Genomic DNA, 17,783 nt, shown 5'->3' on the forward strand with positions numbered 1-17,783 from the left:
GGAACTGTCAGTGGAAATTTCCATCTCCTTTATGCTTCACAGCTGAAAGGAAACTTACTCTGCAAGGATACTTGCAAATGACATTGGGGGATGTAGCTCATACTACAGCATAGATTACTGCCCAACTAGTTGGGCTGCTGCTTTCAAATGTTTCTATTCTGAGTTAACTAATAACTGAGTGTTTATTATTATTTGTCTGGCTAAATCATTCTTTTTTTTATTCATTATTTGAATCACAGGTGATTTACAGTGAAAGTTCAAGGTTTTGCATCCAAAAAGTATGGATGAAGAAGTAGAGCCAGAGCAATAAGCTTAACAGAATTGTTTGTAGTAGTTTAATTGTTCTGATCCATTTGTATGCTACTTGCCAGTCTTTCTAAGAATTATTGTCACTGCAGAGTGAATCCACAGTAATTTTGCAGTATTTTTCTTTCAGTGCTGAGAAGCGAGATGACTTGGGGGGGGGGAGTGATGGCAAACAGCTCAGAATACTGGAATTTTACAGTCTTTTAGATGAGAGTTTGTATGATGAGGTAAAGCTGAGTCAATACAGAAAGAAGTCATTGCATAATCAGCCAACAGAATGGACTATTTATGTCCATGGAGAGGAAAAGAAATCTTCTAGATTTCAACCATTTGAATTTTAAACATCCACTGGAACTCTAGAGGTATATTTTGTATGAGCAGTTCTGAACACGCAGAGTTATTCATGAGCAACCTCAAAAGTCAGGCACAGGATCGAGTATAATAAAAACTCATTTAAGTTCTACCAGACCTCCTAGCTTAGACTATGTCCCTGGGAAGCACTACTGCAGGGTGGCAGTGAGGGATCAGGCATATTTCTCTGAACACACAGATGGGCAGTTGTATTTTTATATTGCCTTTAAACTTATTTCATCATTGCAGGATGTTGCATGGGGGAGTTGTACGTGTTTGGGTTGTTTGTTCTTTTTTGTTTTTGGTTAAGGTGTTAGGGAGATAAAGCACCTTGTGTGCAAGCAGCTGACACTGAAATACTGGACATAAAGTTTTTGGCGCCAAAAAGATGAAGTGTCTTATCATGGCAGCCTTGGCTCTGAATAGCGTAATTACAAAACTGTAATTCTGAGGCCTTTACAGGGTGGTCTTGATCTTTCCTTTTTTGAAAAACCATCTTGGTTTTCTTTGGCTTGCTTAGCTATTGGCTATGAAATTCAGAAAGTTGTCCTTCACCTGTATTGTCAAAAGAGTGATGCCTATTAATGATAAAAAGAATCTTTTAAAAATTTAAAACTTTTGACAGAATTCGTCTGCTTCAGGTGCATGCTGTAGTGGACAGTTTTCATTTGATGCAACACAATGTATTTCTGTAATAAATACAAACAAAAACTTGTATCTGAAAAATTGCATGGTTTGCTAATTGTTACTAGATAGTTCTGTTGCATTGTGAAGATAACTGCTAGTCCTGTTTGTGTGCAGGACTGCTTATCAGAAAAATCAGTATAGAAGGCAGGTAGGTAGAGGGAAGTGGACAGGAGAAATTCAGAAAACCAAAACGGAACAGGGAATATAAAAGCAGTAATTCAGAAACACTTTTTTGTCATTTACAGCAGAAATACTGCTTCCAACAAAGCCTATGTTCCAACTCAAAAATAATTAGAAATAAGAATAAACTCATACGAGTCTTCAGTTTCTTCATTATTATGGCTTGTCCCTGATCTTTCAGAGTTGATTCAGGTTTTTGCAAGTCACTTCCAGTGCTTCAGTTTTCTATAGACTTTATTTGAGATGTTGCAACAAGAACTGATTTCCAGCAATTTTACAGATTAAAATTATGGGAGTTTGACCAGGGATGTTTGGTATAGGGGATTGACTGTTATATTTGTAAACATCAAATTGATAGGTTCACGTAGGAACAAGGGAAAAACTTCCCCAAACTTGCAAATAAAATATTGGTTGGAGGAAAAGTTAGAGGTACTGTACTGGGGGGGGGGGGGGAGGGAGCTGAGCAGCAACAACAAAAAAGCAAAATCACACAGATCTGAAAGGAAATGTTACTTTGAGCTCTCTCTTTTGTAAAAACTAACTTGGGCAGAAGCAGACCACTGACTTTGACCTTTTGTGACAAATTCAAGCTGTTGAAATGTTGAAGCTCTTTTCCAGTTTGCATTCATTTAGCTATTTTAAACTCCTATATGTAAACTCTTGGATTTAAAAAAGGAAGTGACAAAAGAAACATCAAATTTGAATGTCATGGTTTTTGTTAACTAATTGTGTAATGGCACTGTCTGCCTTTTGAATAGTACCTGGTCACTTGTGCAGTCCCTTACATTACACAAAATATAGGAGAAAAAGCAAAGCAGGAAATCTTGATTGTCACTTGAAGTTTGTACATGTGAAGTCATGGAGAGGAGCAAATGAAAGCATGCGGATATTACCAGTGACTCTGACCAGTTTTTGTAGCTGATCTCCTTTGCAGTTTTTTTTTTTTTTCAATCTGTTAACAGACTACTTGTATTCACAGCACCAATTCAGCCTTTCCAGCCTTATTAGTCCAAGAGCCTTGCCTGGCCAGACTTGACCCTTAAAAATGAAAGACTGGATTGCCTTCCCCTCCACACTCCCAATTTCAGAGCCACTGCATTTTAGTTGAGCTTGTGATGGTGCAGTGCTTTCAGAAATGAGCGTTCCCAGCTGTCCACTTCTCCCCTCTAGGGATTCCACCTTTACAGCAGGATCAGCAAAATGAAACAGCGGCCAGCTTTAGTATAAAACACTGTCTTGGCATACTCCAGCTCCATGCAGAGTCTGAGATAAGACGCCTCCTCTGCTCCCTCTGAGCGGGACAGATAGCTGCTGATGGTAGTATCGTACATGGCAGCAGCAAGTCAACGTCCTTGGATGCTCTCCTTTTGATTAATACTGCTAATAGCACTGAAGAAAATGACTTGTGAATAACAGCAAGGGGCAGCGAATCAATCTTCCATCAAATCATTCTGGAAAGGGTAGAGGGAGCAGCAGCAGTCTCGAGCGGGTTTGATTCAGCTCATAGATTTTATTCTCTGTTATGGATGGCAGCTTTGTACAGTGTTTTATGGCACACCATACTGTCTCATGAGGTTGCTGTAATTTCAGCATAAATTCTTTTATCTGTGTGATGTGGTTTTTACTTTGTAATAGTAAGAACTGCAGCTACATCATGGCCAGATTTGAAACAGCTCATCTTTTTTCAATTAGTTTATTCTTTTTATTGTCATGATTATTCATTTTCTCTTATTGAAGAAAAAAAAAAAGCTACATTATTTTAGGGAATGTCCTTTGCATCTTGAATTCTCGCTGTGGTTCATTTTCTTTTTGTTTCTGCTCTGACTTCTTGCAAGACCATCATAATGTTTTTTCCTTTGTTATCTTTACTACTTAATTAGTAAGTACCAAATTTGGACTAGAACCCTCCACCACTATTTAAATTTGTAATATTACCAGTATGACAACATTATTAAGCATCATTGCTCCCTATACTCCAAACACTCTCTTATGAGGATATGAAAGATTGTGTTAGTTTTAATTTTTAAGAAACTAACGTTATTGTATGGATGTGAAACAGTTAATTGCATTAAAAGATTTTGACCTAAATATGGAAAATAAAACTGCAGAAATTGATAAATTGGAATCTCAAGGTAGAATAAATCTAGTCTTTAGATTTAAACTGTTAGATTCTTGTGCCGGGGAAATTTGGTGTTCTTTATAAAGAATGTGATAAAATAAAATGTCAGTAATTGCCCTAAAAAGTTTGTCATCATCGTATCTTTGGTTTCCAAGATACATTCATGATAGGCACTGGCAGTCTAATTTCAGCAGTATATTAAATTCTGCAGTGTCTGAAACTTCTTCTAAGAAGCCTTCAAGTCAATTTATGGCACGAGGATAGATGTCTTATGCTGTGGATAGATCTGACTGTTTTGCTGATAGTGTTCTCTTTTGACAAGCTGATCAAGCTGATAGATTCAAGAAGTCAGAGGTTAGCAGAATTAATTAATAATCATATCTCACCCTTTAAATTATAGAAATTGTGTCATCCAGTTACTCTTTTTTGAATATAGTATTAAGCAAGTACAAAATGTATCTGGAAAAAAATCATCTAGCTATTAAGAAAGAAAAAGATAGAATATTCAGCACAACTGAGAAGGAGCCTTATTTCACTTTGAGTTGAGAGTTTTGACTTAATCTTTCACCTGTTGATTTTGTTACACTGTTGGTATGCTTTTCTAGGCTAAACTTTACTTTTTTTAATCAGCTAGTATTTCTTGATGATTTGTTTGAACACTGGGATCTTCATGTACACAGCTCAATCTTTTTTAATATTCAAAGCAGTTCTTTGATTTGTACTGTGAAAAAAATTCTCCTTCTTTCAAATAACTTTTGTGGCTCTTTTCTGTACCTTGTCCAATTTTTCAACATACTTTTAAAAATGTGGATACCAGAACAGGATGCAGCATTCCAGTGTCCCTTACAAAGGTAAGATTATCTCCCTACACCTATTTTGTCCATATATCCAAAGAAATGCGTAAGTGGTCTTTCTCCCTCTTTTTTTGCCCAGTGTCACATGTTGAGGTGCTTACCTACTGTAATTCTTAAGTTCTTCTCAGAGCTATTTCTTTCAAGATTTTATCTCCATTTTGTAAGTCATTCCTGTAGGTGGCAAGTGTATTCAGAGAGCAAAATCAATAACCTGGCCTTTGGTTGAACTAAGATCCCTTTGTTTAATTGAAGGGCATGGCCGTTGTGGCTGCCCTCTCCTCAGTATGTACAGTTTCAGTGTTCTTGGTGATGTGTTTACTGGAGAGACTTGGTGAAAATGTTGAATACTGTTGGGTGTGCTGTCTGTTGGTACGTATAGCAAGACTTTCATGTAGTGGGTAATAGAACAGTGAGACTTCACATTCGTGCAGGTGAGATCCAGCACTCTTGCTGGAGACTCCATCAGCATGGGCTGTGCTGTTAACCTAAAGCTGGAGGAGGAGGTTACTTGGAAGAGTTGTGAAATGCCACTTATTTGCTGATATGTTACTCTACAAGACAAGAATTACATCATTAAAATGTATTAAATAATCACTGAATAAAGTTCCAATTTTGTTTAATGCCTCTGTATGCCATAAGTACCAGATAAAATCTGTTCCAGCCAGCTTTACAGAGGTGTAAAGTATCTGTCTTTAATTATACCCTACCCTGGCAGATGAAAAGATGGTAATAGTTTGTATGAAGTTTCCAAAATACCTGCAACTTGCTTTTGTTTCCTTAGTATTCACCAAAATAGTTTGGGTCTTATTGCGTTCATTAAGTCTGAATAATGGGTAGCAAATGCAGTGAGCAATGGGTGGATATTTCTCAGATTTCTCAGGAAGCTCTTCCTTTTAGATGAGGATCAGGCCAGCTGTAGCTGAATCATTATCCTTGAACGCATAGTTTTCCCTGTGAACAAAACAGCGTCGGAAACTTCTAGTTTTTACCATTACTTTTTCTAAAGCATTCTCAAATCATGGCTAGAAAAATAAAAGACATTTTTGGACTTAATCACTTCTTTCTTCAGCAGACACAAGTTTTTGTAGGACCTTTAGGTGACAATGTCTCTATGCTGTGTAACTGGAACTTAGTCAACGATTTGTGGCCAGGGAATAAGTTGAGATTTTTTATCTCGAAGTATTCTAAACATAACTTCTAAACAGCATTTTACTAGATGCCTTTTGCAAAAAATACTGTAGTAAATGGAGAAGCAGGAATAAGAAATAAAGGATTTTTTTGCATGTGAAATAAAGGGGTCTAGTATGAGCATTTGTCTTCAAATTCTAATTAAAGTTTGGTTTTTTTTTTAAATGGCGGGAAATAAAAGTTAGTATGTTCATCGTTTTGTTCTTTAAACTCAAATGTAAGTTGCACAGCAGACTTGCTTACAGATTTTTTTTCCCCTCCCTTTTGGCTGTGGTAGTATTCACCTTTCACTGATTTCATGTTCCTTTGAGTTATCTGTATTGAACTGTCATTCCCTGCCTCCTTCACACCACTACTTCCTCCCTGACTTCATCCGTTATTTCAGTTATCATTGGAATATGTTGTTTTCCTACGTCTCTGCAATATTTGTCTTGGAGGCTATTTAGTGTTCCTTATCTCTGAGCATAGGCTCCAGAACAATATTTATCAAACTTTAACAAAAGAAAAAGAAATGTGAAAGATGCCCAGAATAACACATGGAACAGCTAGTACCTAACAGATCTAGCACTTTGCTCTTCTTTTAAGTCCATAGGCCTTTTGATTTTTAAGTGTGATTAAATAAGGTAGTGTTGAGTTAATTATTCTTTTTTCAATAGCTGCCATTCAGAATTCTTAGTCATGACCCAACAATATGTTAATAACCCTATTTTTGTAAGACGTGGCAAGCACAATTACCTGAAAACTGAGTGACATATGCTGCACACATTTGACTGAATTACAGGTTGCTTATCACTTTTTTTCTATGCTTGAAACAAAGCAAGAATTTTCCCTGATCCTAGAAGCCCCTGGGGAGTTACTGTATGTATATGTATTTTTTAAAGTCTGCTTGAAACATGAAATAATTTGTCCAATATACCAGTGTATTTTTTATAAAACAGGTAGCTGTTATTCATAGGAATAGCATAGAAGATGCATGTGTTCACAAATAAGATTTCAAAGAATTTGTAGAAAAATCCATGTGTGTTATCTGGGCGATGGCAGAAGAATTGTGATGTGAAAGGGAACCAGGAGTTCTGAGAATGTAACTTAATGCTTTTTCATTAAAGTTTGAGATTCAGATTGTTCTCAGCTGACACTAAAGTAACTTTACTCATTGTTTATACTAACAGTGCTTTTTAAGTAATCTCAGTAGAAACTGGGGTAACACATTCAACTTGCAGTGGGGCCTTTCGTATACGTGCTATTTGATTTCAATTCACATTCTAATGTGCATGCACATATCATCTGTATAATAATTATTGCCTTCTTTTGTACAAGTGATAAAGTAGGAAAACATTGTTATTGTCCTAATCTTTCTTTTCATCAATTCTATTAAAAGCAGGCAAAGAATCATTGTTTAGTAATACTAATTTATTTTTATAGGATCTGGTCAACACTGGACTCAGCACTTTCTTCTTTTCCGTTGCCTCTGTAGTACTCGCTGCTTTAAACCATAAAACTGGAGCAGAAATTGCTGCTGTGGTAAGAGAATTTGAACTACTTTAAATGAGACTCGTATTTTGTATTAAAATTAAGGATAATTTTTCCATCATGTTTGTTGAAAACTTTTGTTTGCTTTGCAATCCCAGTATACTTATTATTTACAGTTGGCTGTACTAGTTTTAATTTTTATAAGTATTGATGCCCTTCAAGGAGTTTGTCTTAAGGCTTTTGAGGCGAGACCAAACACGAAAAAAAGTGTAGAGAACTTTTAACAGTTTAATTTGTCTTGCTACAGCTAGCTTAGTTATTACTGCCCGAAATAGCAAGTCTGCACAAGACGTGCAACCAAAAATTCAGATGAAACTCGAGCCACTTGCACATAATGTTGCTGCATTCTTCTTGCTCACTACAGCTTGCTTTTCTTTTACAGAGGAGAACAGTAGTAGTTTGTTTCAAGTTTTCAACCAGTAAGATCAAGCAAATTAATTTTGTGCTGAAGCTGGCAAACTTCTGTGTTTTGCATACGTGGGTATTGAAAATGACTCAACAATTCTGCAGAAACATATTGAAGGAACTCCAAGTTAGCTCCTTCTATAACGTGATAGTCTGGACCATTCACCTCTTCTCTCTTTGTCATTCTTTATTACATGCATGAGCTATTTGCTGGATGAAGACCTATATTGTTACTTTACAAGAAGCCTTCCTTTGAAGTTGGCACTGCAAGATTTAATTGACAGTGTCTCTGTAGGCAGACAACTTTGTTTTTCTGGGATCATTGATCTTAGCTTTCACAGATTCTCTAGTTCATTTAAGAAGAAAAACGTCAGTTCTACTGGCCATAACAATTTGTCAGTGCAAATAAAGTAGAAATCTAAGCTGCTGAGGGGTTTGTTATGAAACTACTGTTGTTTGTGTTGTCAAATTTCTTTGACAGTTTTTTCTACTTCTTGTAGATATTTGGTTTCTTGGCAATGGCAGTGTATGCTGTGAACACGTACTTAGCTATTAAAAAGTGGCGAATGAACAGCGGACAGCAAAGCAGTCGGCAGACCAGTGATTACATACGTGCTCGGACAGAATCCAGAGAAGTAGATCATCGCCCTGAGATTCAGCGTCTGGATGCATGAAAGTGATATCCAAATGGGACTGCAAAGGGAAAAAAAAAAAGAGTGCTTAATTTTCCCTCATGGAACAAAGGGTATTTTTCCTTTATTTAAGGAAGAAAATGAAGATGACTGTGGCAAGGAATGCCCAGCCCTGCATATGTGCAGAGATGCATTGAGTCAGAAGCTGTTGTCACGAAGAGAATAAATGTTGGTCGTTCAAAAGCAAGATCTGTTTAAGATGTGTGTGCGTGTATGTATATGCACATATGCATACATTATGTGTATATTATATACACACACACATATATGTGTGTGTGCATATATATAGATACATGTTATGTTAATGTTTTGGATTAACGATGCAGTACTTCTTTGCTCTCCTAAGTACAAGCTCTGAATATACATGTTCTGCCACTATTTTTTCATCTGTCATAAACATGAAGACCAACACTATATTTTTGGTTAATATAAGAAAAAGAAGTTCACCAAAAGTAGATTGGGGCAAATAGCAATAACTTTAGCAGTGTATGTTGTCCAACAAGTCTCTGTAGCCTTTCTCATGCAGCCTTGGCAGTGCAGTTCAATTCTCATCTGCAAGAGCTTGTGCAGTTTCTTTGTTTGTGTACTTACATAGCTGAAATAGCCATTTCACATTTCCGGGTTGATGGATATAATGATAACGTAGTTATTCTGTGAATTACTCTGAAATTGTCATACTCAGTTCATGTGTGATACTGGTGAAATCTGAACTTGTGCAAGATTAGCATGTTTGCTGAATGGTCACCATAATGCATGCAGAAGTATGTTGTTTTCTGCTAAAGTTGGAGTACAATGCTATCTTTTGTTCCAAAATGGAAAACGAATGCGTGGAGAGGGGGAGAAAGGAGATAAAGGGGCACAGTGATGAAGGCGAGAAAGAAGGGATTTCTGGTGGACTTGCATTTCAGTCATAGTGGGGGGATTTTACGTGTTTTTAAGGTTCAGCCTTTCTGAAAACTCTAGGGTAAGCAAGAACTAGCAAAAATTTATGATATCTTAGAAAACGTTTTGAAGATCACTGTATTGTGATTCATGTAGGAAAATAGTTTCAGGGGGTTGTTTGTTTCTTCTAAAATTAAAACTGTTGGTAGTAGGTAAAAACAATGTTTTTTTTTTTTGATTTGGGTGTGTCTACAAAATACTCTTCTAACATTCCTATGGGAAATGAGTATAGATAATAGGAGGAAAATAGGGTTGTATTGATTTGTTAATAGATGGTTCTACCTAGTCAAATTTGTCTTGTTTTCACTGTATTTCCAGTGAAGAGGAGGATATTTTCTCTACTTAAAACTTGAATTCTTCAGTAATTGGCTAGATACTATCATAATGGTATTAGGAAGATGTCTCTCAATGTTTTCTCATTTTGATTAGTATTTTAATGCGTATAATTCATCATATGGCATATGTGTGCCTGCATATTATATAAAGAAAATGTGTGGGAAGATGGTCTCTTGAGCTGAATTCCTATCTGGTGTAAACTGATGAAATCTTTGAAATTAGTGGAATTGTATTGCTGGATTGCTACATATGCCTGAATTTATCCCACATCTGACTTGAACACTTTTTGGTATTGTATTTTCATGTAATGGTAGCCCTAAGCGGATGAATGCAGTTAATCGGAGTCTTACAAACAAAAGGCAATACATTTCAGATAGGTCACTTAAGTACAACAAATGTATTTTGAAAAGCAGTTACATGAAACAGAAGATTGGTACAAATGCCTGGGCTTGTTTTAATAGTGGAAGAAACTGGGAGAGTACGGGATTTGAACTTTGTGCTGCAATATTTGAATCAAGCAACAGAGATTATTCTGATGTGTGAAAACCAGATAACAAAACTGCTGTACTTTCATACATTGTGTAATCTACACTTCACCTCAATGACTTAAGACTAGATTAAAAGTACAGAGGACTTAGTAATGCATTTAAAGAAAACTTGCCCTTTTAACTCAGCAGTGGTGTTCCAGTTACTATACTTGACATCTTATTGCAAGCTGATGCCAAAGGGACACTGAATTTAAAATACCGAGCCATTCAAACTAACCTCTGTTTTTGGATTTAAAACCACCATTTTTATTAAGGTGGTGTTTCGTCACAAATACTGAGTGTCTCTATGAAAAGAAAATAGTTCTATGTTCAGTGTAGTATTAAATAATGAAATTTATAGCCAATATTCTACTATTTTTCAGCACTCTGTACCTAGTACAGAGACAATTTACAAGGAGAGATTTTAGACAGCGTCCATTATTTAAAAAAATACAAAGCATAACTCTTTTAAAAGTAACAGATCTAGACTGTTTAATATCAATTCTAAATTGATATTAAAGCAGACTGCACAGAAAAACCCCAAAAAACAAAATAAAAGCCCCCCCCCCCCGCTCAAATACAGAATATTGTCCTGCAGAAGATAGATTGCTTTCAGAGTGGAATTTTCATCTGAAGTCAGGAAACCGAAGTGATGTGATGCACAGCAGAGGCTTTTCCGTATGGGTGTATCCTGTGTGCTGATCGTGGAGGGCCTGGAGCGGCGTGCAGCGGGCGCCCCTTTACCGCTCTGTAGACACTGCCTTCGCTCTGGTCTTTTTGTTTCTCACAGGTTTGGGATGGTCTCTTGCATCTGTAAGTTCATGAACTTGAAATCTTTCATTGACTTTTCGCCTTTCCTTACCTAGAAAAAAGGAGAACTTTGCAGAGTTTTCTCTGAAGTAAGATGAAAAGCTTTTGACTTCTTGCTTGAATGACAAAGGCTTCTTAATTGGTACGAATGATACACAGTTACACTTCTAACACCGTATAATACTGTATCAGTTGCTGTAGTGTATCTGTATGACCTCAAGTGCTTTTAGACATGAAATATAATTGTCTTCACCTGAGAACAGTATGCCATTATTTACAATTTACATAATGACTTGAGCTCAGCACAGCTTTCAGGGTAGAATTCAAAAAGAATATGAACTTAAAATACTATCTGATATGCTTTGTAAACAAGAAAAGAACTGTAAATTTGTAATTTCCTTATTTTGGAGACCAAAGATGATTTTAGTATTGTACAGTATATACTTTCTAAAAATCTAAGTTAAGGATTTATTAGTCTATGGAGACACTATTTACTATTTGGATTATAGAGAAGGCAAATACAGTAGATATGAGATAGACGACTAAATTTGAAGTATTAAGATCATATGATATATACACGGTTGAGTTTTTTACAGACGTGATTTTATTGTCGTGAATTGGAAAGATAGTAAATACTTGAATAAAGACTGTTATCCAAACTGCAAATATCATTAAAAAAAAAAAAAAAAAAAAAAAAAACCCACTTATGGAATAAAATAAGGCAGAAAGTTTAATTTTTTGAAACTTGCTGAGAAACGTCACATTAAATGCTTCTCCCAGCCAGCTAGTCTTGTTTGAAATTGCTGAGCATAGAGGGATAACTGAATTTATTCCTTGAGAATACTGCTTGGCTCAACAGAGGGACCCAAAAACCAGTGTAAATAAAACTAAATTAAAGCTAAGCAGTTCAACCATTTGGGAATGGGATGCTTGAAGCAGCAGTGGAATTCTGATTATTTCTCTTAAGTCGGACTATGCCCTCAGATATGCAATCTTAATGTATTTCTGTATGTAGAAATGAGGGCAAATTTCGCAACCGATGTACAGATGTTGAAAGATGAATTAATAGAAAATGATTGGAGCAATAGCATAATTGTTGTACAGTGTTAAAAAAGTACGTATTTTCTTTTAATGCTAAGTTCAGTTTTATCAGCCTTAGTTGAAGTTTATCATGCCTTCCTGTAATGATATGCAAGTTGCCTACAATAGAAAAAAGTTTCTAAAACCATAGTTGAGAACTAATTTAACAATTTAATTGCTCAACAGTAAAGGTGATTCCTCCTTACTCTGGACTTCCTTTCATCCTATGTATTCATTCCTCATCTGTCTTATGTTTTGATACCTTGTTTTTGTTGATCCTTCTTCATTGATCTGTATAGTGTCTGCCTCACTATAAGGAAGATATTTAAAAGAATGTTGGATGTACTGTCATTAAGTAGATTACTCTTCCCTTTTATAATAGCTTGATGTTTGGGCTGGATGTGCTGAGGGAATTTCTGTTCCTGCCCTGGACCTTTGGAGCTAGCTGATACACTGCTGCGTGTGTTTGTACGTTTTCTGTTAGGAGCCACGCGCTCAGCGATTGAGATGATTAGAGATTCTTCTACCTCTGCCGTCTTAAAGAACAAGGTACTGACTCCTGAGATCCGATGCCTGAATTTTGGTCTTGTGCTATTCATAGTTGTCCTTATATTCAGATGTTTAGCATCAGCAAAGAGCTGTGCTGTGGAAACAGTTTGCCACCTTTTGCTTATAAGATTTCCCTTAGATGTGAATTTAAATAAAATCAATAGTGGAGAGAGCTTCTTCATAGGCTTTGTCACATCTGTGTTTCACAGCACATCTTGTCATATAGTTTGGAATTGTTTTTATTTTCTCTGTATTTCATTGTTGATTCTAGTAAGAAGAGGGGGAAATTGGGAAAATTTCCAGTCTTCCCTAAGTTAGTAGTTATTCTTTTTCTCCTATTCTGTGAATTACTTTGTACCATATGATGATTGCCCCTTCCTAATACTGCAGGCTTAGTGGTAATAAAATAATATTCTTTACGCTATTAGAACGAATGCTGTGGACCATAGCAGGGAACTGGTCCGCTATGAGCGGAATGTGAACTGTTATCAGTGAATTAACCACTAGTTTTTCATGAACATTGATGTGTAAGATCCCTAAACAAATTTTGTTGGCTACCTTTGTGCTATTTTGGAGATGAGCGGGCACAGCAAATGCTTACCTAATACATGATTTTATTAATACAGCCCTTTCTTTTCTCTCTTCAGTCTCTGTTCTGTATTTTCTTTTCCCATGACACCTTTATAAACATTCCTACCTGTTCTCTTTTGTGAGAAAAAAAATTAATACTATTTTAGAGTATTGTTCCACAAACAACCAAGTAGCAAATCAAGTACTATACTATCTCATCTGAAGTAGGAGAGAGGCTATTATTTTCAGAAGAGCTTTGTACATGGAAAACAAAGCATAAACAGCAGGTCTTGCACTGAAAGCTCTGGGGCCGGAAGTCTTCAGCAGATATTTAGGGTAAATAAATAGGCAGGTGGAATCCAGCTATGAATTTGAGATGTAAAAAAGGGTGGCAAGAGGAAAGAAAACCAGGCTTAACAATCCTGTGTTTTCAAAGTGGTGTGTGAACATTAACAATCCTCAAATGAAGGATTTTTCCCTCATTTAACAGAGAAGGAGACAGACACCTTGAATCCGAAGTAGGCATAGAAGCGTCTCCTCTTTGTTCCTGGCCCTGGGGTCCTGATACCCTTAAAACAGCCCGAGGTGCAGAGATTTTTGCGTTAGGGCAATGATAGGTTTGAGGGTGCAGCTCGGGTATGCTGTCAAGTGAGTGGGATTATCGGGTGACTTTTGCTGAGTTGAGTGTAGCTGTCGGTTCAGAGAGCTGCGGAATTTAGCCCCTTCCGTCAGGAGGGCCGCGCGTGCCTGCGAGACGAGAGGACGGGGACCTACAAGAACGGACTGCGATTTGCAGAGCGCTTTACGCGCTCCCTAGTCCCCAGAAATGAGTAAGGTCACGTAGCATTTCTGAAACTCGGGTGCTCGTTGTTGTTCTGCAGTAGCGTGAAGCAGTGGACTGTGTCGGGGACTGCGGCCGGTTAAGATGGACAGACTGTGCAGGTACAGGGGTGTTGCGTCCGAACCTGTTTTAGATCGAATGGCAACAGAATTGTTTAAAAATAAGCTGAAATAGGTACAAAACCCAGCAGAATGTTCTACTATTTGCCTAGAAGTAATGTTTGAAAATAATAGTTTGTAGAAATTATGCCATATTTCCCTCTTTGTTTTAACAAATGAAATTGATTAAAAATGAATTTATACAAATAATCAGGACATCTCTGGATGCTAATTCAGAGTTTTTCCTAGTAAGCTGTTACTCCTATCAGCCACTGGGCTTCTGGGATAGATCTATTTGAGAGAGTCAGTGGGGTGCTGTCCAACTTGAATTTTTGTTGTTCTGGTCTTACTTTTTGTGTTGTTTTAAAACCTGTCTATAATTTAACCATTTGTATTCTAAAAATAATCTGTAAAAAGCTGCTTACACTGTGATTTGTAATATCCTTTAATTTAGAGTGTGTAACACAATCTAATGTTCTTTCACAATGCGCAGCTTTCAAAAGTGTTCTTATATATGCCCAGAAATGAAAGTTATCTATTTATCATAAAAATGTGATTAGATAGTTACCTATCCAGAATCCTGGTGCAACTCTTTCAAATGTGCTGGATGGATAAGTTAATGAAAATGCCTTCTAATCTCTATGGGTTAATAAATATTTTTTATAACTAGCCACAAATATTCCTTTTTAAATTATACTTGGCAAACGGAAGATATTTAATTTTATATACACTATACATAGTTACCTTGATTGACATATTTATAACATAGAGCTTTGAGTTTACTATGAAGGTTTTATCTGTATACTATGGACTTCCTGGGTAAAAGTTTTAAAAACCAGTTGGTATATATGGAAGGATATGGAAGCTATCCTCATAAATTCGTAATGAGGACATACGAGCATTTCAAAAAGCGATAGCCAGGGTATCTGGGTTTTTTGTCTTTGATCAGGGCTGGTCCCTACAGACATTTTAATAACACCTGGATGTGCATAACTGAAATATGACCATCTCTGCCTCTCTGACAGTCAAGGACTATCATCTACAGAATATTGTTTTTGTTTTGCTTTGGACAAATGTCTCAATAGACATATTTAGTTAAAACCTTTGGTTTTGAAAGAAGATACCCTCTATTAAGTAGGCTGATTTATTTAAACTACAATACTTTTGGAATTAAAAGGTTACCAGAAGTAATACTTTCAGTAATGTTGCATTTATCCTGATGTCTCCAAGTTAGAGTGATTCTGTCTTAGCACCCTTATATTACAACAATCACTACCTTCATTTTTCTACTGTTTATACTTTAATCTTGAATGTTTACTGGATTCTACTTGTTGGATATAGTGGAGGGAGAGTATATCTTAACACTACAGTTCATCCAGCTTTAACTCACAGGTCACAGTTCTAAAGTAGGAAGTTACTTTGATATATTTTGTGACCAATTTATTACATTTTTAAATGATTTCTACAGTTAAGACTACATTTAGGACATAATATAGCAAATGACTTAGCTAATTGTTTTATTTGTCTAGACTTACTCTCTTCTGTCTTAGCATCATTTTGAAACTATTTGTATATGTTGAAGTTTGCAAGGGTTCAGGAACCCGCAATAAAAATAGTAAAGTATGTATTTATTTCTCATTGTATTGCTCAATTTTGATTTAAAAGATGACGCTTTTCACATAATTGTGAAATGTCTTTTCACATAATTGTAAACAGATACCGAAAAACTGCTTCACCTAGGGTGCCTTCCATGTGTGGTATAAACACTTGTTGGTCATTAAAATAGATAAGTAAACTTAATAAACCAGTGAACGCTATTTTTGTATTGTCTCACTAATGCATTTTTGGCTTTGTTGTGCTTTGACTCACTGATACCAGCCTTATGGCTCCTGTAGTCATTTTTCTCCCTTTGTGCACTAAAGAGTAATTTTGATCTCACAGTGAAAAGATTGTATCACTTTTGCTCTGCTCTGCCTTCCAGTGCTACCCGAAAGATGGAGATGAAGCACATTGGTTAAATGAGCTAAAACATGCTACAACTTTTTTCCTTGAAACTCGTGTAAAGAGACGCTCACTGTGGGATATGTTTGTATCCTCAGTGCCAGTCCCTGGTCCTCTAGAAAAATGCAGTAGACATGATCTAAATATTCCTGATTCTAGCTCATAGTTTATGATGCCTGGGAAGGGACATCTAGGCTTGGCTTAGATTTCCTCCCGCAGGGGTGTAACTCCTGTACTGACAGACTTGTAATTGTTGAACAGCTCAGAAGCGTTGGCCAAAATCGTTAGAATTCTGTCGCGGGCTGAGCAAAGGGGATACAACTTACTTTTACTGTACGAGCACAATTCTGCTATGTGATACCCTTACTATTTTGCTTCTCAAATAAGAAAAAGTGTAATATTTTGCCAAGGAAAATCTTTTACATGTACTGTATATGCTGTTGCAAATGCAGAACCTGACTCTGTTGTCCTTACTCAGGCAAAATTGACTTTGGGGACTGCAGGATCAGGTACCCTTTTTCATCGTAAGCATGTTTTGATCAATGAATTGAAAGACTATCTCATCTTAGCAGACATTAATATAGCAACAGATTACAGCCTGAAGCAATTTCACTTCATTTTTGGTAAGTATTTTTGAAGTGATCTCAAGATCTGCACAAAGATCAGCTGATAAAATTGATGCTTTCAGTGGAGATGCCTGCTGCTGTGTTCACTGTCTGCGCGGTATCAGCAGCTGGAGCTTAGGAGTGTTAAGGGTAGCATCTTCCAGCTCGCTATCTGAAAGTCGTGCTTTAAACAATTTCAGAGGCAAGGTTGCTCAGCCAGAAAACACAACTCCTGAAGTGTTTTATACCAATAATGATTTTGTAGTATGTTGTGCACTTCTTTTCTGTTGATTCTTGATGCTAAACAAAAACACAAGTTGAAGGATTGTAACGTCTTGCAATACCGAAAGCAGTCCGTATTTTAAAAATTCATACCATTACAGCATAATTTAAATGGTGTATTTATCAGTTTTAAATGTCATTTTGCTTGTCCAGTCTTTTGTATATGGGCACAATAACTATTTGTAAATTTTTTAATTTAGTTGTCTTTTCCTGTCTTTGTCTTTCTGATATTTGAAGATTTGAGCTCTACAGATTTTCATGGTACTCTTCTACTTATGTCTTCATAGTGGTAAAAGTCTGTATTTTTGTATGTAGGGAAAATGGTAGTTTTTTAACACTTATATTGATCAATATAGTATGGAATCACTTGTGAAGGACTTCCTGTTTAATAAATGGATATATTAAAGTACTATAACATTGTCTTCATCTATAAAGGCTACATATAAACACAGTGCAGTGTCCTGGTTGATCAGTTAATTATCTTACAAGTGCAATTACTAAATGCATTTCCTGTGCAGGACAATGCTATATGGTTTAAAAACAAACAACCCCCCAAAACCTGTGTGAGTTTTTAATGACTGTGTACCATTGACAAGACGAATTTCGTAGATGCAAGAATTGATGAAGAAACGTGCCTAAGCAGCCCTCGAGAGGTCGTGTGTAGCAGAAGGTGCGTGGAACCGCTCTCTTGCCAAAGCGGTTGTGGCAGGGTTGCTGCTGCGGAGGTTTCTGCGGTTTGCTGTAACGGCGTGAAACGCTGCGTCCGCCGTTTGCAGCATCATGCTCTGCACCCGGAGGAACAGAGGGGGAAGCGTGAGAGCAAGTGGGTG

General features: G+C 36.6%; 1 protein-coding gene across 1 annotated transcript in view; it reads left to right on the forward strand.

Annotated features, from left to right (window-relative positions):
- The window catches only part of CMTM4 (CKLF like MARVEL transmembrane domain containing 4), a 40,084-nt gene extending 22,722 nt beyond the window's left edge, over positions 1-17,362 (forward strand). Inside the window, exons 3-4 of the mRNA XM_062586358.1 lie at positions 7,108-7,206; positions 8,121-17,362. Of these exons, the coding sequence (XP_062442342.1) occupies positions 7,108-7,206; positions 8,121-8,294 (273 nt within the window). The 3' untranslated portion in view covers positions 8,295-17,362. The remainder of the gene's footprint in view (positions 1-7,107; positions 7,207-8,120) is intronic.
- Positions 17,363-17,783: the final 421 nt, after the last annotated feature.

Source organism: Rhea pennata, chromosome 13, assembly GCF_028389875.1.
Source record: "Rhea pennata isolate bPtePen1 chromosome 13, bPtePen1.pri, whole genome shotgun sequence".
Taxonomy (NCBI): Eukaryota; Metazoa; Chordata; class Aves; order Rheiformes; family Rheidae; genus Rhea; species Rhea pennata.